The 23,322-nt window shown below is 35.3% G+C and overlaps 1 protein-coding gene across 7 annotated transcripts in view; it reads right to left on the minus strand.

Moving 5' to 3' along the window:
- The window catches only part of LOC135200249 (menin-like), a 143,650-nt gene that overhangs the window by 43,999 nt on the left and 76,329 nt on the right, over window positions 1-23,322 (minus strand). For 2 of the 7 annotated variants that reach the window (XM_064228712.1, XM_064228714.1), the window contains exons 5-8: window positions 23,169-23,304; window positions 22,197-22,404; window positions 21,781-22,082; window positions 5,453-5,574 (exon numbers count right to left, since the gene is read on the minus strand). In XM_064228712.1, coding sequence (XP_064084782.1) covers window positions 5,453-5,574; window positions 21,781-22,082; window positions 22,197-22,404; window positions 23,169-23,304 — 768 coding nt within the window. Of the gene's footprint in view, window positions 1-4,438; window positions 5,575-21,780; window positions 22,083-22,196; window positions 22,405-23,168; window positions 23,305-23,322 lie in introns of those variants that run through there. The other 5 variants (XM_064228713.1, XM_064228715.1, XM_064228716.1 and 2 more) reach the window with 4 other exon arrangements.

Consider the following 23,322-nt stretch of genomic DNA (forward strand, 5'->3'; position numbering starts at 1 on the left):
GAGGCTTAAAGCCAAAGCACATAAGATGCAATGGTACATGAACAGGAATAAAGGAACCAACAGAACAGACTCTTTGGAACCAACCAGAAAGACTCTACAGTGGGTCCCCCTATTTGTGAGCTCCAGATATGCGGACTCACGCATGCGTGGATTCTCTCTGGACCATATGTACCCCATCTTTGCGGGAAATTCGCCTATTCGCTGTATTTTTCTATGAGAAATATCATCAAATTCCAGGTTTTTTTTATCAATTTCATCATAAAATGGACTTTTTGTGATGAAACTATTAAAAAAAACCAGGCATAAAATTTTGAGTGGCTTTTTCTAAAGTTTTAACTGTCAAAACACACTGCTTTCCGTGTTTTTCCAGGGGTTCCAACTACTATTCGCAGATTCTAACTATTCGTGGGTGGGTCTGGTACATATCTCCCGCAAATACCAGGGGACCACTCTACAGCCAACGAAGGGGGGAAGACAACCACCAGGAAATTCCTGAATCTGAAACGAGTGAGAGACTGGGAAAACATGCAACATGGCTCCAGGAAGTCATGGCAGAAGAAATGGGGAGGATAAAACAAAGATTCACCGAGATCACGACACACAATCAGACACCAGCTCATGAAAATGCCCAACTGGAAAGCCCCAGCTCCCGATGAAGTCCATGGATACTGGGCTCAAAAACTTCAAGGCCCTACAACCACGAATGGCAGAACAACTCCAGCATTATATGACAAACCACCATGTGACCAAATGGATGACCCCACAGGGAGAGCATCCTTAGTACAAAAAGTCAAGAACATGGGAAATATAGCATGTAACTAGTACAGGCCTGCCTACCAGTAATGTGGAAACCCCACGCCAACAGAGAGGCTGCAGAAGGAAGTGTAGGGGCACAAAAGACCAGCTCCTGATAGACAAAATGGTAATAAAGGATAGTAAGAGATGGAAAATCAACCTAAGCATGGCCTGCATTGACTTACATGAAAGCCTTCGACATGATACCACACACATGGCTAATAGAAAGCTTGAAAATATCTAGATCAGAGGAAAACACCATCAGCTTCCTCAAAAATACAATGCGCAACTAGAATAGAGTAGTATTTACAAGCTCTAGGATAAGACTAGGAGGGGTTAACATCAGGAGAAGGATCTTTCAAGGTAACTACTATCCCCACTACTCTTCGTAGTAGTCATGATTCCCACAACAAAAGTACTACAGAAGATGGATGCTGGGTACCGACTCAAGAAAGGAGGCAACAGAATTCTCAATCTGATATTCATGGACGACATCAAGCTGTATGAGCATCAAGGAAATAGATATCCTAATCCAGACTGTAAGAATTGCAGTATCTGGGGACATCAGGATGGAGTTTGGAATAGAAAAAATGTGTCTTGGTTAACATTCAAAAAGGTAAAGTAGCAAGGACTGAAGGGATAAAGCTACCAGATGGGAATAGCATCAAACACAGATGAGACAGGATACAAATACCTAGGAATAATAGAAGGAGAGGATATAAAACACCAAGAGATGAAAGACATGATTAGGAAAGAATATATGCAGAGACTTGAGGTGATACTCAAGTCAAAACTCAACGCCGGAAATATGATGATAGCCCTAAACAGTACCATTAATCAGATACAGTGCAGGAACAGTGTAGTGGACAAAGACTGAACTCCACAGCATAGACCAGAAAACTAGGAAATACATGACAATACACAAAGCAAATACAGACAGACTATACACAACATGAAAGGAAGGAGGGAGAGAACTACTAAGCATAGAGGACCGCGTCAACATCGAGAGCAGAGCACTGGGGCAATATCTGAAAACCAGTGGAGACGAGTGGCTAAGGAGTGCATGGGAAGAACTGATAAAAGTAGATGAAGACCCAGAAATATAAAGAGACAGAAGAATGGCACAACAAACCAATGCACAGACAGTACATGAGACACTCTAAAGACCTAGCCAGTGATGAAGCATAGCAATGGCTACAGAGGGGAGAACAATTCAAGAATGAAACAGAAGGAATGCTAACTGCTGTATAATATCTCACCCATATGCAGGAAGTGTAATATGAAAAAACGAGATCATAAACCACATAGCAAGCAAATGTTCGGCACTTGCACAGAACCAGTAGAAAAAGAGGCATGATTCAGTAGCAAAAACCTTCCACTGGAACCTGTGCAAGAAACACCAGCTACCTTGCATAATAAGTGGTACGAACACCAACCTGAAGGAGTGATAGAAAACGATCAAGCAAAAATCCTCTGGGACTATGGTATCAGAACAGATAGGGTGATATATGCCAAAAGACCATATGTGACTTTGATAGATAAAATCAAGAAAAAACTATCACTCATTGATGTCACAATAACATGGGACACCAAAGTAGAAGAGTAAAAGAGAGAAAAGGCTGATAAGTATCAGGACCTGAAAATAGAAATAAGAAGGATATGGTATATGCCAGTGGAAATTGTACCTATGTACCTATAGTCACAGGAACACTAGGCATGATCCCAAGATCCCTGAAAAGGAACCTGGAAAAACTAGACGCCAAAGTAGCTCCAGGACTCATGCAGAAACAGCACACATAGTGAGAAAAGTGATGGACTTCTAAGGAGGCAGGATGCAACCCAGAACCCTACACTATAAAAACCACCCAGTCAAATAGGATGAGTGTCATAGATCACCCGCCTCCCCCCAAGGAAATTATTAATAATAATAATAATAATAATAATAATAATAATAATAATAATAATAACCTTAATTACAAAATTTGGATGTGATATGTGATATGTGTGAAGACTGGGATTTCCTTCATTCTTACATTTTTTAATTTATAAACTAAAATCTTACTAATTCACTATAGTATTTTCTTTAATAAATATTATTTGAAAATTAGTAAATCATTTATTTATCATACAAAAAATATACATCTCTATAAGAGAGATAATTATTATTGTTATTATGTGATATCAATTAATCTTATTAAACTTACTATTACAGTATATTGATCAATATTAATATTTTAAAATTAGTTAATCATTTTTGTATCATAAAAATATATTTAGTCATGTAAATAACATCAAAATACACTAATTAACTATTATTTATCGTCGGAAAAACCCGCAAATAGGCGAATTTCTAGCAAATAATGGGTAGATATGGTCCAGAGAGAAATCTGCAATTACGAGAGTCCACGAATCTGGAGAACTCAAAAATGGGGGACCCACTGTATACATACATATATGTACACAAATAGCAGTAGTTGTTGTCCAGTTGTTGAAATAATCAATGTTTGCTAGTAATAATGATTTACTGAAATAAAACAATCCTTTATTCTTCATATCCAGGGGGGGAGGCGTGAGCAGGTGTCCTCCTTTAAATCTGCCATTATCAAAATTTGCCACAAGAGCCTTAAATCGCAGAGTTTCAGTTAATGGCAGTTTTCAATTATCAGCACCCTAGTGATAACTGGGGACTGCCTCTACATGGTTTTTCTAATAGTATTTCTTTGCAAAATTATAATCATAACTGACACACCATCATAAAAGATAAGAACTAAAACCAACAGCATCCCCTGGGTATATTTACGAGCAAATTACAGGCAGTCCCCCGTTATTGGCGGGGATTCCGTTCTAACAGCTTGATGATAAGCGGAAATGGCCGATAACTGGATTTTGGCGCCAGTCCTCTATAATTGGCACCATTAACCGAAAATCGGTGCAGACAAGCACCATAAAACCAGATCGCCATTAACCGAGTTCGGTAATAACCAGGGAGTGCCTGTACTATGTAGAATCCAAAAAAGTTACTGCATCTTCAATCTCAGTAAATTTACATAAATACTTTACACCAAATACTCTCAAAATTTTAAACTGATTTTAGTTCTTATCTGTTTTGATGTTATGTGAGCTGTCATATTATTTTGCAAAATAAACTAAAATTATTTATTAGAAAATACATGTATAACTTAGTAAAATTTATGACTGTCTTGCAAAAGAGGGTCCACAAGGGGTTGTAAATAGTTTTTTCCAACTTCTCATGAAAGGTAGGGAGAATTTTTTATAATTTTTTTCTGACACCATATACATTTGCATATCTTCTTTTCATTAATGTTTTTTTTTTAAACAGGCCGACCTCAAAGTTTCCCCGCCTTGGGGTGCTGCATATGTTCTTTTTTGGCCCAGCTCTTAAGGGTTAAGTAAATGAAAGTAAAAAAATATAATGCAGCAAATTTCATACTGTAGTATACTAGGTTTTGCTCGTAGAGCAAACTTCTTTTTCAGTAGTTTGTAATAGGCTAAACTTTCAAACAAGATTACCAAACTCATGACGACTGTAACAATTCATAACTATCTCTTATACTTAACAACTTACAAAAGAACTGACATAAACAACATTGATTATGGCGTAAACAAACAATTGGGAAACAGCTGTTTTGTGATTAAAGAATTTTATTTTAACAAAGTTGTTAGTCGACTTTTGTATACGTACCTGTTTTACATTTATGTAGTGCATAATAACAATTCCAGTTACATTAATTTCTTTCAGCAACTAAAAAAGGGTTCTCTTACTTCTTTCACTACTAGGCTCAATTGGCAATTCTGAGAATGTAAACATTACGTAAATGCATATGGCAGATGATTAGTTTTTTTATACATTTTACAATGATGACATACAGTATAAACTGATTCACTAAGCAAAATATCAGTTATATCATTACCTTTATCTCAAATACAGCTGTAATAGCTTATCTGACTTGAACTAAACCTAGTCTAGGCCATTAGTTCACACACACAATTTGTATCTTGTGTATATTACAATATGACAACAACTGATAAGAAAGTTATTGTATAAAAATACATTAATGGTCATAAAATCATGGTACGCTGTGGGTAGACACAGGAAAGCAACCTATCTGGCAAACTGTGTCACTTACAAGAGAGAGAGAGAAAGAGAAATGTTACATTTCTATAAGTGTTAATGCAGTACATTTTTTTTTTACAAATACATGGTATGGGGAAAAAAGGTAAATAATTTCCTCTTGCATAAAGTTTTCAGTTTAAAGTATATGATGGGTGTTGTTTATATGCAGATTGCATGTTCACGGTTATGTTGTACTGACAAGGTTAAGTGGGGAAGGGTACAGAGTTGCCCATGAACATCCCTAGATTTTTTTATTTGTCCCTCTCTGGATTTTGCCATTATCTGATGGGCCCTTAACTCTGTTAATCTGGATAATTGAAGGATTACTATTTCCCATCCTGTCTTTCTACTTAAAACTGCTAACACAGTTCATCCCAGTACTTTCAAATCCCACAGTATATTGTTCAAATAGTTTTATTTGATTTCTGTCTAGGTTCACAAACTATATGAATCACAACAGAAAGGGCTCAGATAAGGTTTAAAGCTAAACTTAACAAAAGACACTAATTACAATTATCTTACCTCTTCGGTCAAGTTAATGCAATCAGTTGCCATATTGCCATTCTGATCTTGTGATGTTCTAGCCTCTGCTGCCGCCGCTTTTTCCACAGCAGATCCCTGAAGGTCCCCATTATCTGAAAGATCTACAACATAAGTTACATCTCAAAACTGGCAACTTCACATCTCCATGTACCATAAAAATTAATCTGAGCCCTTAATATGCCACTGGCATAGCAGGTGTGAGGTCTTGTCAATGGTCGTTCTGTCAAATTGAATTGCTCAATGCAGGCAGTAGTACCCGGTTATCGGTGATCCAGTTTCATGCCACTTGTCTACCGTCAGAAATCGACAATTTTCAGTGCCAAAATGGCCCCCCATTTCCAGTTATCGGTGCCAATAAGCACAAAAATTACCGAGATTATCTGTAATTTTCGTTTATTATCAAGCTGTCGGAAAGGAACCTAACCACCGATAACCAAGGACTGCCTCTACATGAATGAACTTCATTATATATATAATACTGGATGTTCAAAAAAATTAAAAGGAAGAGGAGAGAGAGAGTAAGATAGAGAGAAGATAGAGAGATTGAGAGGGAGGAGGAGAGAGAGAGAGAGAGAGAGAGAGAGAGAACATTTCTGCAAGTGTACGTATAGTACTGGGTGTTCAAAAGAATGTATTCTTCTCATATGCAATGTAGTCATTTCTTGTACAAATACCAAGTTCTACAATGCAAAACTACAAAAACCCCTGTAAAATTGCTTAAAACCTATTCTGTTGGTTAAAACTCAAGAAAAACCCACTAAAAATGTTTATAATTGGTTTTTGATTAGTTTTACCACAAAAAGTACATTTATGATGAAATTGATAAAAAAACATGAATTTGTGGATATTTCTCATTAAAAATGTTTATAACTGGTTTTTGATTAGTTTTACCACAAAAAGTGCATTTATGATGAAATTGATAAAAAAACATGAATTTGTGGATATTTCTCATTAAAAAATACTGCAAATAGGCAAATTTTCTGCGAATAATGGGGGTATATGTTCCAGAGCGAAATCCACAAATATGTGAGTCCGCAAATCCAAAGTGCGTGAGTACAGGGGTACACTGTAAGTAAAATACTCTCAACCATCATCTCTCCAGCTTCATTTCTATAGTATTAGTTTGTTCCTTAACAAAATACAAACCATCAGTTTTTACACAAGGAATATACTTCGGCGCAGCTCGAAAACGGCTGTCTAATTTTAAAGAAGGTGGTTAGGTAGTTAACTACCAACCGACTGGTGGGAATCCCACCAGCCGGATTGGTAAGCATTCACTTTGCCTTCAACCATCGAGTGATTTGGAACTCTTCCGTACCTTCTGCCCTGCCTGTCATTTTGCTTGGTTTTTGCTACATTCTTGGTGGGATTGTTTCTGGTTTTTCTTTGCTATAGTATATATCACATGTACTATTTGTGCTCGTGGTAAATTATGCAAACCCATGAATCATGTGATAAGTTTGACAACCAGAAGGCCTGTGCCAAGTGTGTGTCCTGATACTACATCTATGTCTTGTAATCATTACTGCTTGTCCATTGATGTAGACCCTCAAGTCCTCTACACAAGTTGCAGAGGGCATGATTGCAACCCTGAAAGTGTTTATGACGACTGTTGTGACTGGTCTCCTGTGCAATGGGTGAAGTTTTTGCAGAGGAGGAAGTACAAGAAAAAGGCTTCCAAGGTTTCGTCTAGAGGTAACAAGCCCCCTACAACTCCTGAGTTGCTGATCCTTCTCGTTCATTCCTACCTCCTGCGAAATTCCCATGCATTCATGTCATTCCTACAGGAATATTTTCCCCTTGTTGTCTTTACTTGTTTCATAAGGCATAAGTTGTCGTAGGTGGGGGAACCAGGACAATCTCTGTTATTTTGAGGTGAAGATAAGCTTCATCTACTTACCCGACTATTTAGTTTATTTATCAAGTACACGTTAATAGTGAATTGAAGCTTGTGAGTTTTGATGTAGTATCACTACTCACAAAGGTACCAACTGATGATCTAAGGGAGTGTTTATCTGAATCATTAGAAAACAGACAGCTGGATATTTCATTTTCACAAGCATGTTAATTGAACTGATTAAATTACATGTGAAAGAATGTAAATTTGAATTTAATGGAAAATTTTAATAAAAAAAATTTGGTATGGCAATGGGAAACCCTCTGTCTCCAGTGCTAACTAACTTATATATGTATTGCATTCTTTGAAAAGAAAATACTAAACAACCTATTCCACGCAATGTAGTTTGGTTCAGATATCTTAACATAATTTGTGTATGGCCAGGGAACGAAGATGTAAATAACTTTTTTGCCAGGTTAAATCAATTAGTACCATCAATTAAATTTACTATGGAAATGGAAAATGATGGTTGCCTACTCTTTTTACATGTCCTCATACGGAGAAATAGTAGTGGGTTTAAATATAGTGTTTACAGAAAACCTACTAATTTTTATTCTTATGTGCATTTCTAGTCTGGACAAAACAACAAGGTTTAAAAATCAGTGTTTGCATCTATGTTTCTAAGAGCATTACGGGTGTGTAGCCAAGAATATATGAATGAGGAAAAGATAAGATTCAGAATACGTACAGGCAAAAAACTGAAATATCCTGAGTTTAAAAAATGCATTAGAAGCGGCGAAAAAGACCACGTATATCACCAAGGATGAAGTCGGCACCTTCATTGATGCCCACTCTGACCCCCTGACAGACCAGGACTTGGAAGAGCTGACTAAGTCTACCAGCGAGGAAGAAGACACTCCAGGTTCAGGAGAGGAACAAGAGCAGGAGGACAGCAGCCTGACTTTGGAACGCCAAAGAATGATAAACGACCTCCAAGAGTTTGTTGCAACATGGGATCCTTACATGGAACACTCCTTGAAGTCTTCCAACATTCTTGATACAGCATTGGAGCCTTATAATCAAGCACTCATCACTGAAGAAGCAACAGCAGCAGCTGCCAATCACAATGTTCATCACATGAACGAAGAAGGACCCTCCAAAGCCTCCCGAATCACCTGAAGAAGTGCCTCCCAAATCGTTAGTGCTCCCCGAAGGGCCTCTGTAGGTGAAGAGGAGCCCACAAGAGATGTAACTCCTTTGCTTAGCCGTGCAGTCATACCTTCATCATTCATTGGACTGCATGGCTAATTCATCATCATCATCTTTAATAAACATTCATCACTGGTGAGTACCCTATTTAGTACCTATGTTGTACTAGTGTAAAAAAAAAATTTTAATGTTCATACACATAAAATTGTTTCTCTTGTAAAGAGAAAACTGAAGTCTTAAATAGTAACTGAATGAAGGAAAAGGTGCGTGACTGAATACTTGTGGGGGGACTGGAATATTTTCACATATGTAACTAAGTGATGCAATACGTACGTATGTATTTATAACCATAAAATATAGGATTTAATTTAAAATAGTATCAATAATAATTCAAAGATTAAAATAATCGGATGATATTTTAATGTATATTTGATGTAGGATGGTATTTTTTGGGTACTTTAGTGTTTCCACATTCAAGATATGAGTTTATAAGTAACTGGTTGGCGTAAAAATAGTTATAGTAACTACTATGTACGTACATATGTATCCATTTTCGAACGTATACTAATGTTACCCCTAATTCATGGGATGCTATTTTCTTTTTCCCCTCAGAGTAAAAGTAGTTTTCTTTGAGTTACTAGGTGAACTTCATAAGTCAGTCGTAGCGAAGGTAGACAATTCAATAAAATAAGAAAACATATACATATGTATATACTTAATGTTTGCAGAGGGTGAAGGTAAAATTCACTCAATTTAAAACCATGAACTAGTGTGAGCGCAAACTATGAACGAGAGAGGGAAAAATACATACGTCATGTGAGATAAAACTCTGGAGGGCTATCATCTTTAAAAAGTGCAAACGGGATCATATCTTCTGAAAGTAAGTACATTAACTTATGTGCTGTAACTACCTAACATAGTACATACAGATTGTACCAGCCCTTTTTCTCAATCAAAAGGTTTTACGATTAACTGAGAAAATCCTGCCACACACCCAGCAGTTGCTTTCGGTGGCTGGTACTGTGCTGGGATACTTTTCACGGCCTGTTGTCTCTCACCATCATACTCAAAACAGAATAAAAACAAGTCATCACAATGTGCCTTGCTAACCCCAGAGTTTTCAAATGGAAATTAGAATGAATGACAGGCCTGTTGCAATTTGTATCAATAATAGATCCAATACTCAGATTCCAACAAAAGAATGTGAACAAATGCTGTCTATCGCATGCAAGAAACAAGATGCAAGACCGACCTAATCAAAAGATTAAAAAAGCTGGGGTGATACTTAGGCCTTGATCCTGGAAGGAATCTCTGGTGAAACAGGTCACCCTGATTCCTGTCTGTACAAGCCTGTAAAAGTGACAATGCACAGAGATGCCTTGCTGACAGGTTGGGAGGACATTGGGAAGATCATCAGGTGGCAGAGAGGTATCAAGTTACTCTGGGGAATTGTCTTATCAATTTCCTGGATCTGATGGCTGTCTTTTGTCTCTCAAAAAAACTTGAAAACCTCCAGAAGAGGGACACATTTGGTAGGTTCTAGACAACATGACTGCAATGACCTACATCAAGAGGTCAAGATGATGCTCACCTCCTCTCAATATGATGATTCTAGTCATCTTTCTAAGGTGCAAGCAAGGAATGGCACTTGCCTGCAATTTACCTCACAGGATCTTTCAATGTAATACACATTGGATTACCTATCAAGAGAAACAACAGCTTTAACAGAGTGGATGTTAGACAACCACTCTTTTCAGACAATAGCCAACATGCTTTTACAACTGGAAGAGGACCTGTTTGCCACATATGAGAATCACTTGGTCAAGAGCCTACTCATATCTTCAAGCCCTCCACTCTCTTTCTCTTAAACCAACCAGGGAGCAACAGAAGACAGAACAGATGGAGTGAGAGAGGAATAACACCAGTAGAAGGAAGAACAGAGTACACTTATAACTTAGAACTAACTGATTTTCTAGATAAACTAACAGTTGCACATTTTTCTGATACCTCATAAAATGACTGAGTATCGTCTAAACACCCCGCATAACATTAACATATAACCGAATACATTTAGTTTACACAAAACTTATTCCTACAGAATTAACATCTCTATCTCTGCTAGGCATAGATGACATGATGCAAAACAAATGCCCAATACTGTACATTATTATTATCATTATAATTATTATAATAGGACTTAGTTTTTCCAGACCTCTGAGTCTTAAGTAGACTCTTCTTGGGCTGGTTCTCAGGGATTAATCCTGAGAAAAAAAATTTAGACTTTAAGAAACCAGTTATATTTAAAAAATTATAATGTTGTTAATTGAAAAACCTTTGCTTTCAGCAATAATATTTTTCATTTTTGAATTCCGTATATAAATTGGTCTATGTTGGGTCCAATTTGGGTATTCAATAAGTAAATGTTGCACTGTCATGGGTGTCTGACATCTATTACATTTCATTGGGTCAGCATGCGGTGTCGATATTAACCCTTAAACGCCGAAGCGGTAAAAAAGAAAAATTGTCTCCCATGTGCCGGAGGTGTTTCAGAGTGAGCACGGAAGCGGAAAAAGTATTTTTTTCAAAAAATCACAGCGCGCTTAGTTTTCAAGATTAAGAGTTCATTTTTGGCTCCTTTTTTTGTCATTGCCTGAAGTTTAGTATGCAACCATCAGAAATGAAAAAATTATCATTATCATATATAAATAATGCGATATATGATAGCGCAAAAACGAAATTTCATATATAATTGTATTCAAATCGCGCTGTGCGCAAAACGGTTAAAGGTAACAAGTTACTTTTTTTTCATTGTAATGTACACTAAATTGCGATCATTTTGGTATATAACACATTGTAAAATGATAAAAGCAACACAGAGAAAATATTATCACAAAATATGCATGAATTCGTTACGCGCGGACGTAAACAAATATTTTTTTCAAAAATTCACCATAAATCTAAATATTGTCCTAGAGACTTCCAATTTCTTTCAAAATGAAGACAAATGATTGAATATTACTATACTGTAAGAGTATTAGCTTACAATTACAGTTTTCGACCATATCTGACGAGTTAAATTTGACCGAATGTCGAATTTTTTTATATATATATTATTTATATGCAATTATTTCTGAAATAAGAAAAGCTACAACCTTCAAATATTTTTCGTTTTATTCTACATTAAATTGTGCACATTTTCATATATAAAACTCTATGAAATGCCTAATATGAAACGGAGCAAATATTCCGAGAATGGGACGTACGCATTTCGGAGATTTGTGGCGGAGAATCCGCGCGCGGAGGGAAGGAAAGATTTTTTTTTAAATTCACCATAAATCTAAATATTTTGCTAGAGACTTTGAATTTCTTTCAAGATGAAGATAAATGACTGAATATTACTAGACTGTAAGAGTTTTAGCTTATAATTGCATTTTTCGACCATTTCGGTAGAGTCAAAGTTGACCGAACGTGGTTTTTTTTAGAGTCAAAGTTGACCGAACGTGGTTTTTTTTCTATTTATCGTGATTTATATGCAAATATTTCAAAAATGAGAAAAGCTACAACCTTCAATTATTTTTTGTTATATTCTACATGAAATTGCGCACATTTTCATATATAAAACTTTATGTAACGGCTAATTTAAAATGGTGCAAACATTACCACAATCGCACGTATGATTTTTTCGGAAGAGTTACCGCGCGGACGTAAAGAGTTATTTTTTTCATAAATTCACCATAAATCGAAATATTGTGCTAGAGACTTCCAATTTGTTGCAAAATGAAGGTAAATACTTGAATATTACTAAAATATAAGCGTTTTAGCTTACAATTGTGTTTTTTCTACCATTTGCGGTAGAGTCAAAGGTTGACCAAAGGTTGAAATTTTGGCAATTATCGTTATTTATATGAAAATATCTCAAAACTGATAAAAGCTACAACCATGGGTTGTTTTTAGTTGTATTGTGCATGAAATTGCGCACATTTCCATATATAAAACTTTATATAACGGCTAATTTTAAAATGGTGCAAACATTACCACAATCGCATTTATGATTTTTTTCGGAAGAGTTACCGCGCGGACGTAAGGAAAAAGTTTTTTCATAAATTCCCCATAAATCGAAATATTGTGCTAGAGACTTCCAATTAGTTGCAAAATTAAGGTAAATGATTGAATATTACTAAAACATATAAGAGTTTTACCTTGTTACAATCGGGCGTTTTTATCGAACCATTTCGGTTATCAGTCAAAGTTGATCCTTCCGTTAAGGTTGAAAATTTTGGCCCATGATCGTTTTATTTCATATGAAAAATATCTCAAAACTGAAAATAAAAGCTAAACAATCATGAGTATTTTATTGTTGTATTCTACATAAAAATGCGCACATTTTCATATATAATACTTCATGTAACGGCTAATTTACAATGGTACAAAAATTATGTCAAAGTGACGAAATAATTTCCGAGATGTGTCACAGATACTTTTTAGTGCGGCAAGAAAGAAATTCGGGCTTGCGCGCCTGCGTAACGATTGTAAACAAAACAACACCTTGATCCGTGAACTCCCAACATCCCCCAAGGCGCGTGATTCAAAAGTTTTAGGCTGGTAGGCCTATAAGTATTTTTCCGCGAATTTTAAAAAAAACTTTTGTAAGTCGACGTAAAATACGTCCAGTTGGCACACGAGAGACAAAAAATGTCGACGTAAAATACGTCCAGTCGGCAGTAAAGGGTTAAGTGACCATGAGAGAATCTTAGTGTGTCCTATACCGAGCCTTGTTAGGATTACCTCTTTTGATCTTTCTTTTTGTGAAGATGTCTTCCATGCATACTCTTCAGTTTTTATACTAGTTTTAAGCTTATTTGTGGTTGGTATTAAGGACCATTCTCTTTTCCAATCTTGGTATATTAATGGTTTGACAGATGTTATCCAGTTTGATACTGGGGCATGCGTAATTGTTGGAGGGATAGTGCAAGCTAATTTGGCAGCAGTCTGCATTTTCATTTGCTTTTATTCCCACAAGTGCTGGAATCCAATATATTTTTATTGATAATCCAACATATTTTTATTGATAATCCTGATTGGAGGAGTTGAAGAATTTTTATTCGTATTTCTTGTACAATTTGGTTTACTGGTTTATACTGATTTATAGCATCTATAGCACATAAGTCACTGAAAATAATAGAGACACTTGCTTTTTTCTCATATATTATACCAAGAGCCATTTGTTTGGATGTGAGTTCAGCAGTAAATACGTACTGATGATATTAAAGCCATCTATATATATCACGAATTGGTCTCCTTTTCTTCTAATGTGCTCTAAAGCATGTTGGCAGTATATTTCTGTACTAGTCATTTGTCTTTCAAGTAGGTAAGATATGGAGGTACGTATTTTTATTCGTTTTAACGTCCATGGTGGGGAATTCTATTGGTGGGTGAAAAACCGGATTTATGTTATGCAAGTTCATTAGGTATTTAGCTCTTTTTGGGAAAGAACTAGTACTATGAACTTCTGTTTTTGGATTATAATTTTGAAAGCAGTCAGCAGCAGATGATCCTGCTTGCAGTGAAAGACCTCTTCGATTTGTTATTAAATTACAGTGATATTTCAGGAGCAACACACCTGCATCTACTAGAAGTGAGCTTGTTGGGGACGATTGGAATGCACCTGTGCACAATCGCATTCTTTCATGGTGCAATGCATCAAGAGTTTTTAATGCAGATTCTGAGGTGGATGAATATATTGGACTACCGTAATCTATTATGGATATGATTGTTGCCTTATATATTGTTAATAAAATAACTTGCTTTGCTTCCCAATTAGTGTGTGATAATTTTTTTAATATGACATGGGCTTTGGTGCCTTTGGCTTTAATGTATTTGATGTATTCTTTACAATTTAAATACTATTGATCAAATACCACTCCTAGATTTTTTATTTTTGTACAAAATTGTATTTCAGTGCTATAAAAGTGAAGTTTGATTGTTTGGTTCTTCAACCATCTTTTGTCTTTGTAGAAGATGATAGCTTTTATTTTATCAGTTGAAAATTTAAATCTAACTGAATTTGTCCAACTACATATATTTGAAATGGCAGTATTGAGAACTGAGCATGTCTCAAATTGCTACTCGTATAGTAAATAGCAAAGTCATCAACATATACAGTGTACCCCCGGTATACGCGTTCTCTGGATTCGCGGACTCACAGATTGGCGGATTTCTCTTAGGAACATTTCCCAGCATTATTCGCGGAAAATTCGCACATTCGCTGTATTTTTCTATGAGAAATATCCACAAATTCCTGGTTTTTTTTTATCAATTTCATCATAAAATGCATTTTTGTGATAAAACTATTAAAGAAACCAGATATAAAAATTTTTAGTGGGTTTTTCTTGAGTTTTAACTAACAAATAGGAGGTATACTGTTTTGTACACCATTTGGTAAATTTACAGTACAGTAGTGCCTCAGGATACGAAATTAATCCGTTCCGAAGCAGCCTTCGTAACCTGATTTTTTCGTATCTAGAACTACGTTTTACATGTAAATTGCCTGCTTTGTTCCAAGCCCTACAAAAACACCAAAGTAAATTTCATAATAAAGCTATATTGACCAATAAACAATGAAATACAACAGTTTAGACCATTCAATATCTAACATAACCTATACTATACCTGTAAATAAAGTGTATTAGTGTACATGGTATAAGAAATACTGTACATGCACGTACGTACATATGTAGTAAAATGTGGAACCTTACCCTAAGTGGCGACAGAGGGAGAGGATAAACGGCAGAAAACATGAACACTTAACTTTACGAAACACATTAAAAAATGGCAGAAAACATTAACACTAAACTTTACGAAACACATTAACAAATGGCAGAAAACATTAACACTTCTTGATTATCTCCATCTTCGTCACCATAGAAAGCATCTTCTTCTTTCTGTGAACTTCAGAAACATTCTTGGGACCCATGCTATCAATGTAAGTAATTAAGTTCACACACAACACAATAAAGTAACTTACAGTACAATGAAAGCGAAATCACTAACATGAATTTACGTTAACAAATGAAATATATGTGAACGAATGAATTCCAGGTGTTTACAATAATGTTGCCGCAAAAAATGGTCAAGGAACGCCTTTATATAGAGGCATGATGGGACAGATGCTGACTAATAGGAGAGCAGGATCTTACGGCGGTGACTAGCATCAGGAACCAATGGGAGAGCGGGAGATGGTGGCGAGTCTACTCAGTTGGCGGCGCGTGAGTTTTAAAATTGTTCTCGGGGGCCCGGGCGAATCTCGGACTTTATCCTTTCGCAACCTGAATTATTTTCGTACACAAGCAAAAAAATCTTCCTCTTTGCTTTCGTAACCTGGATTTTTCGTACGTAGGGACTTTCGTATGTAGAGGTTCCACTGTATTTCCAAATCATGGATGTTGGTATATCTTACTTTTATGGAGTCTTGTAGTATTTGCTTTGAAGGAAGCTCGTCATGCTTATTGGGTAGAAAGACTGTACCCTGCACATAATTCAGTGTATCGTGGCTTGTCATAGTTATTTTTATATTACTATTTATTTCTTTTATGTTTAAATAGGCAGTGGATTGGTCTTTGTTGGACATATGCTGAGAAGTTTGTTCTATAGTACAGCCGCTGGAATTTTGTTTTCAGTTTTGAGGACCAGAAGCCTTGACCAGTTTTCAGGTCCAAAGAGGTCATTACAATGCGTCAATGTGGGGTTCAGTCTGTACGTTTTGTATTTTTTGATCCTTGCTTAATGTTTGCTGCTTGTCTATTTGAATTGGTGGGATTGTTTGTATGGTGTTTTTTTACGTTGCATGGAACCAGTGGTTATTCGGCAATGGGACCAACGGCTTTACGTGACTTCCGAACCACGTCGAGAGTGAACTTCTATCACCAGAAATACACATCTCTAACCCCTTTGAGGCGCTTGAATTCGTGGGATTATTACTTGTCTTTAGTAGTTTAGAATTATTGTTTATTATATAGGGCTCCATAGTTGTGACACTAGTGCCCACCATCTGGTTTTTGTTTGCTTCTTTCTGGCCTTCCATGCACCCTAATGGGCGATCTGGATTTGAAACTGTGTTTGGAACAGGGTGTTCCTCATTATCATTTTCATTATTTGAAGTGGTACAAAGGAGATTTGGGAGTGAATTGCCAATAGTTGTCAACTGTGCCAGTTTTTCCATCAAGGGGTCCAGGGGTACTTAAATTTTCACTTTCACTATTTATACATATACATATATATATACAGTGGACCCCCCCGTATTCGCGTTCTCCGGATTCGCGGACTCACACATTCGCGGATTTCTCTTGGGAACGTTTCCCTGCATTATTCGCGGGAAATTCGCGCATTCGCGGCTTATTTTTCTTATGAGAAATATCCACAAATTCCTGGTTTTTGTGATCAATTTCATCATAAAATGCACTTTTTGTGATAAAACTATTAAAAAACCAAGTATGAAATTTTTTAGTGGTTTTTCTTAAGTTTTAACTAACGAAATAGGCTGTTTTTTTAGCGCTTTTATAGGGGTTCCAAACATTCGCGGATTCTAACTATTCACGTTCACGGGGGGGTCTGGTACGCATCCCCCCGCGAATACGGGGGGAACACTGTATATATATATATATATATATATATATATATATATATATATATATATATATATATAATATATATATATATATATATATATATATCCTACATACATATATATATATATATATATATATATATATAATATATATATATATATATATATATATATATATATATATATACATAAATATATATATATATATATATATATATATATATATATATATATATATATATATATATATATATATATATATATATATATATATATATACACATATATATACATATATATATACATATATATATATATATATCTATATATATATATATATATATATCTATATATATATATTATATATATGCAGAAGCCAGGTACTATGTCGTACCTCTAAGTAAATGGGGATACAATCCACAATGAAGTAAATTTCTCTTGTAGTTTAAAATATAAATATCTTGTAAAGGATTAAAGCTTTCGACCATCAACTGTGGTCTTGTTCACTAAAGTGTGATATGTAACCTCAAGGAACTGACAAGTAAGAGCACAAACATTTGAAAAAACAACGGTTAGGTAACAAGCTAGTTCAAATTATGAATGATCAGGCGGTTGAGCCCTCGTTCTTTCCAGAATTCGTCTTGATCTTCGTGGGGGAATGTTTCTATTGTCAACTGCTTGTTCTATGGTGGTTGGGCGGTTTGATGGAGAAATGACCTGAGTGGAGTAAACAGGAGAGGAAGAAAAGCAGCATCGTCATTGGCATATATTTCTAAAGTTTGAAATTTTCCCTTTCCTACATATCTCCTCACAAATAGCTGTTTTAACCAATTTGTTTTTTCGAGCATACCGAATATGTGATCCCCAGTTCATTGACGCCGAAATAAATTTCTTGGTAGATAGTTTTACTAAACTGTGTTACCCAAAGTTTTTTATACTACAGTCTCTATCTAAAGCTAGATCGATGTTTTACGCCCCTCATGATATAACTGAAAAGGCAGATTTTAAGGCATCTCTTGCTCTTCCTTATAATAGAGAACTTAATAAATTTTCTAGACAGCTTAAAGGAAAAAAGAACGGCTTCAACGTGAGTTTTCCAGTACAACAGTACAATCAGAAGAAACTCATTAAAAATAACCCGGGTAATAGAGAGAATGTAGGAGTATATGTAATACCTTGTAGTGATTGCAATGAATGTTACGTGGGAGAAAGCGGACGTTCCATTGATAAGAGAAGGGAAGAACACGTTGCTGCTTGCAGAAGGGGAAGTTCATACAGTGCAATTGCGCAACATACATGGGCCAGAAAAAACCACGCCAATAAATTTTAAAGGTACAAAGGCTTGTTTTTTTGCATTTGTAACGACCGGACTTTGAGACGAGTAGTAGAAGGGGAGGGGGCGTTAATTTCACTAAACGAGACCTTTTGCAGGAAATACTGGCATTACAGAAAAATACAGCTATTTGTGAGGAGATATGTAGGAAAGGGAAAATTTCAAACTTTAGAAATATATGTGCCAATGACGATGCTGCTTCCTCTCCTGTTTACTCCACTCAGGTCATTTCTCCATCAAACCGCCCAACCACCATAGAACAAGCAGTTGACAATAGAAACATTCCCCCACGAAGATCAAGACGAATTCTGGAAAGAACGAGGGCTCAACCGCCTGATCATTCATAATTTGAACTAGCTTGTTACCTAACCGTTGTTTTTTCAAATGTTTGTGCTCTTACTTGTCAGTTCCTTGAGGTTACATATCACACTTTAGTGAACAAGACCACAGTTGATGGTCGAAAGCTTTAATCCTTTACAAGATATTTATATTTTAAACTACAAGAGAAATTTACTTCATTGTGGATTGTATCCCCATATATATATATATATATATATAATATATATATATATATATATATAGATATATATATCTATACATACATACATACATATCATACATACATACATACATACATACATACATACATACATACATACAAACACATACATCATACATACATATCTATATATACATATATATATATATTATATATATATATATATATATATATATAATATATATATAATATATATATATATATTTATTATATACACACAGTAGTACCTCGAGATACGAAAGGCTCAACAAAGACGAAAAATTTTACTGCTTTACATACAAAAAGTTTTCAAGATACGAAAGGTTTCTGAAAGTCCGAGATTTGCCCATAACAATTTTGAAACTCGCGCCGCACGCCGCCATCTTAGTTATAGTAGACTCGCCACCATCCTCCTGCTCTCCCATTGGTTCCTGATGCTAGCCAAGCCATGAATCCTTCTCTCTAATTGGACAGCATCCCTCCCATCATGCATCTTCTATACATACGTACTACGTGTTGGCGTGCTTTACCTCGGCCACTTCGCACCCAAAACTTTACCGTACGCAATCGGCATTCGTTCGCTCCAACGATTTCGTTTAGTAACGTAAATTCGTTAGTGATTTCGTTGCAGTACGTACATATTATCGTGTTGTGCTACTTTATCGTGTTGTGAGAACGTAACTTAATTACGTACAGTACATAGAGTCATGGGTCCCAAGAAAGTTGCTGAAGTTCACAGAAAGAAGAGAATGCTTTCTATAGAGACAAAAACGGAGATAATAAAAAAGTATGAAGCTGGCTTGCGGTTGAGTGTGATCGCTAAGGAATATGGCCGATAACCGAGACGGCAATCTGCCAGAAGGCCAGCGCTATTTTCGGCGATTTGATTGCCCAAGCCAAAGACGACGGCGGAGAGGGGACATCAACGGCAACCCCAGAGTTCAAGGCTTCTCATGGGTGGTTCGAAAAATTCCGTAAACGGACTGGCATCCATTCGGTGGTAAAGAAATTGAAATTATGTAAACTATAAAAAAGTAAAACAAAATGTAAAAATAAAAAAAAAGACAAAATAAATTTTATTTTAAGTTTTTTGTAAAGTTAAGTGTTACAGTTTTGTTAATGTGTTTTGTAAAGTTTAGTTTGTTTTTTGACATTTTTTTATGTGTTTCGTAAAGTTAAGTGTACGTATCTGCCGTTTGTCCTCCTCCTCCTACTCTGCCGCCACTTCGGAGATAGCCTCACTCGAAAGGTAAGCTTCGACATTTTACGTTACAGTAATAATATTTCTTGTACACTAATATACACTTTATTTACAAGTTTGGATTTTTATTCTTAATTTAGGTATTGAATGGTCCAAATTGTTGTAGTATTTCATTGTTTATAGGTCAATTTAGCTTTATTATGAAATTTAATGGGGTGTTTTTGGAGGGCTTGGAATGGATTAGCCATTTTTACATGTAAAATGTGTTCCAAGATACAAAAAAAACTCATTATACGAAGGCCGCCTCGGAACGGATTAATTTCGTATCTCGAGGTACTACTGTATATATATATATATATATATATATATATATATATTATATATATATATATATATATATTATATATAATATATATATATATATATAATCTATATATATATATATATATATATATATATATATATTATATAATATAATATATAATATATTATATATAGATTATATATCATATATATATATATATATATATAATATATATAATAATATATAAATATATATATATATTATATATATATTATTATATATATATAAATTATATATATATAATATATATAATATTATATATATTAAATAATATTATAATATTCTTATATTAATATTATAATAATAAATAGAAAAAATATATAAAATTATAATTTATATAATAATATAATATAATAATAATATATTATATTAATATATATCTTGAAAAAATATCACTAGCTTTCCATGAAGTGAAATCTTCCACCAATGGCACAAATGAGAATTGACTTCCAAATGTCCGCATCCCTACCCTACCCCCAAAAAGGGGATGGCATAACATGATTAGTATGGCCCAAGTGTAAGCAGAACCCACTTGCTAGGACTGACAGTATTACAATAATACAATTATCCCCATCCTAATCACATTATGGGCAAACTGGACAGAATGCCACGAGGTCTATTCCTAGAATCAGGCACCCCACTGGAATCTGTGGTACAGCTCCACTGAATAGTTCCACCTGGAAAAACAGGTCCAAACATTGTCGGGTAGATGATCGATCTACCGCAGTTCTCATTATTTAGCTTCAGATTTCATTACATTTCAAGCCATATGTTTCTGATTTCTTTGTATATAAATTTTGACAAAAGTGGAAAAATCCACATATATTAAACAAAAGAAAGTTATATGATGTTATGTGAAACTCTTGGGATCGAACTTAGGAAAAAATTTCTGAGGTTCAAGAGCCCCCTCACCACATCAAGGTGGTCCCAAAAAGAGGGGGCTAAAACTATATACAGGAAAATAACATCCAGAAACAGTCAAAATTATACAGGTGACAAGAACATTCCAATGCCACCCAGTGGCAAACCGATGATTACAGGTAATCCATATGGGTCAGTCAAGGGTTATTTATTTTGAATGCTGACTGCACCTAATGCTGTGAAGACATTAGTTAACTTTAATAGAAAGTACGATTCATCTCAAATAACAATTTACTAATCTAGTTACTGGGTAAAAAGACTTAAAACCACTGCACTCTTACCTGATGAGTCTGGGTCAATGCAAATCATCTTCACGTGAGATCTGACATGTGCATCAAATTTGGATATTGTATTGAACAGGGCTTTAGCCCAACCAATGTGAAGAACAGGTGTAGCAGATCCTTCTTCCCACTCACAGATGCCATCATAGAACTCTATAAGATACGCAAAGCATTCAGGATCTTTCAGAATGGACCTTGCCGAGATGCCGGAGCTGACAACTCGCATGATGTGTGGTATTAACTCATTAGCAATCTCCAGGAACTCCTTGTATATTTCCTCATCATCCCGTGAGTAATTGTAACTGGAAAGTAGATCGTGACAAGAAGGATTAGTTGTATAATTACAAACACAGTACAGTATTAAATGTGTTTGGATATATCAAAAGTCTCACAGACACAAGCTTGATAGTATTTACTTCTTGATAACAGAAGCAGCTTTGGCCCAGTACTTCAAAGCTTGTTTGTACAATTTATTTCTGTAGCAATATCCACCCAAATAAGTATATGGATACACATGCTGGTTATCATAGTATCGAACAGCACTAGTAATGGCTTCTTCATACATCTTTGTCGCTGGTTGTCGACCCTTCGTTGGCATCATTTCTTCCAAATCACCCAAATTGTCTAAAATAAAAAAAACACAATTTAAATCTATATTTCTATATAATTGTCTCCTACAATTAAAAATATAAAAATAGTAAACAGACACCTTTCATGATATGTCCTACCCAACTATAACAATAATAAATCTGGTAATACTGAAAAACAGAAAGGGAGTATTCATTCTCTACAGCCGTTATGCTGATCATTGTAGAGGATTGTAAATCTTGTATCATTTTAAATTATAATTCAGAACTTTTAATTTCTACTTCAGAACCTGTCATTTTCTATGGGGAATCCACCAACAGTATATGAGGCAATGTTAAGAGCAATCCAATATATGAGGCAATGTTTTAGAGCCACACTAACCAGTATTACAACAAAAGGAGATGAAGATCCAAAGCAACAATCTTATAAATGGACTGAGTAAATATCCAGAACCTACTTTACACATATAAGGCTTAATCTTTAATAATAATGCATGCACACAAATCTAATGAACTATTAGGGATTCATGAATATTAAAAAAAGACAGAAAAGAGCCCCAACTGCTATATACCTTGCCCAGCAGGTAATAAGAGCCTAAGTACTTGAAAGTTAGGATCCATGACAACCAATACAATAAAGCTGCTAAACATTCAAATTTTAATGGGCTGAAATTGAAGTTTCAGTAACCAACAGCAAATAGGGAGGTATCCATCGACAAAAACAGTGTCACAATGAATCAATCTAAGATGCAAAACCTACAATTAATAAGAGAAAAGACAACTTGTAAATGGATGCCTTACCAATTGCCATAGGATATTTAGCTAGATGCCCAGCATCATACAAGGACCACAGTAACGCCTGCTGTAAAAGCATCACTTCTTCAGAGTCCGTTGTTGCACTAATGCCAGGGTTCATGTTTGAAACTATTGTTGCAACCTAAAAAATATGAATATA

This window comes from Macrobrachium nipponense, chromosome 26 (genome assembly GCF_015104395.2).
Source record: "Macrobrachium nipponense isolate FS-2020 chromosome 26, ASM1510439v2, whole genome shotgun sequence".
In the NCBI taxonomy this organism is placed as follows: domain Eukaryota; kingdom Metazoa; phylum Arthropoda; class Malacostraca; order Decapoda; family Palaemonidae; genus Macrobrachium; species Macrobrachium nipponense.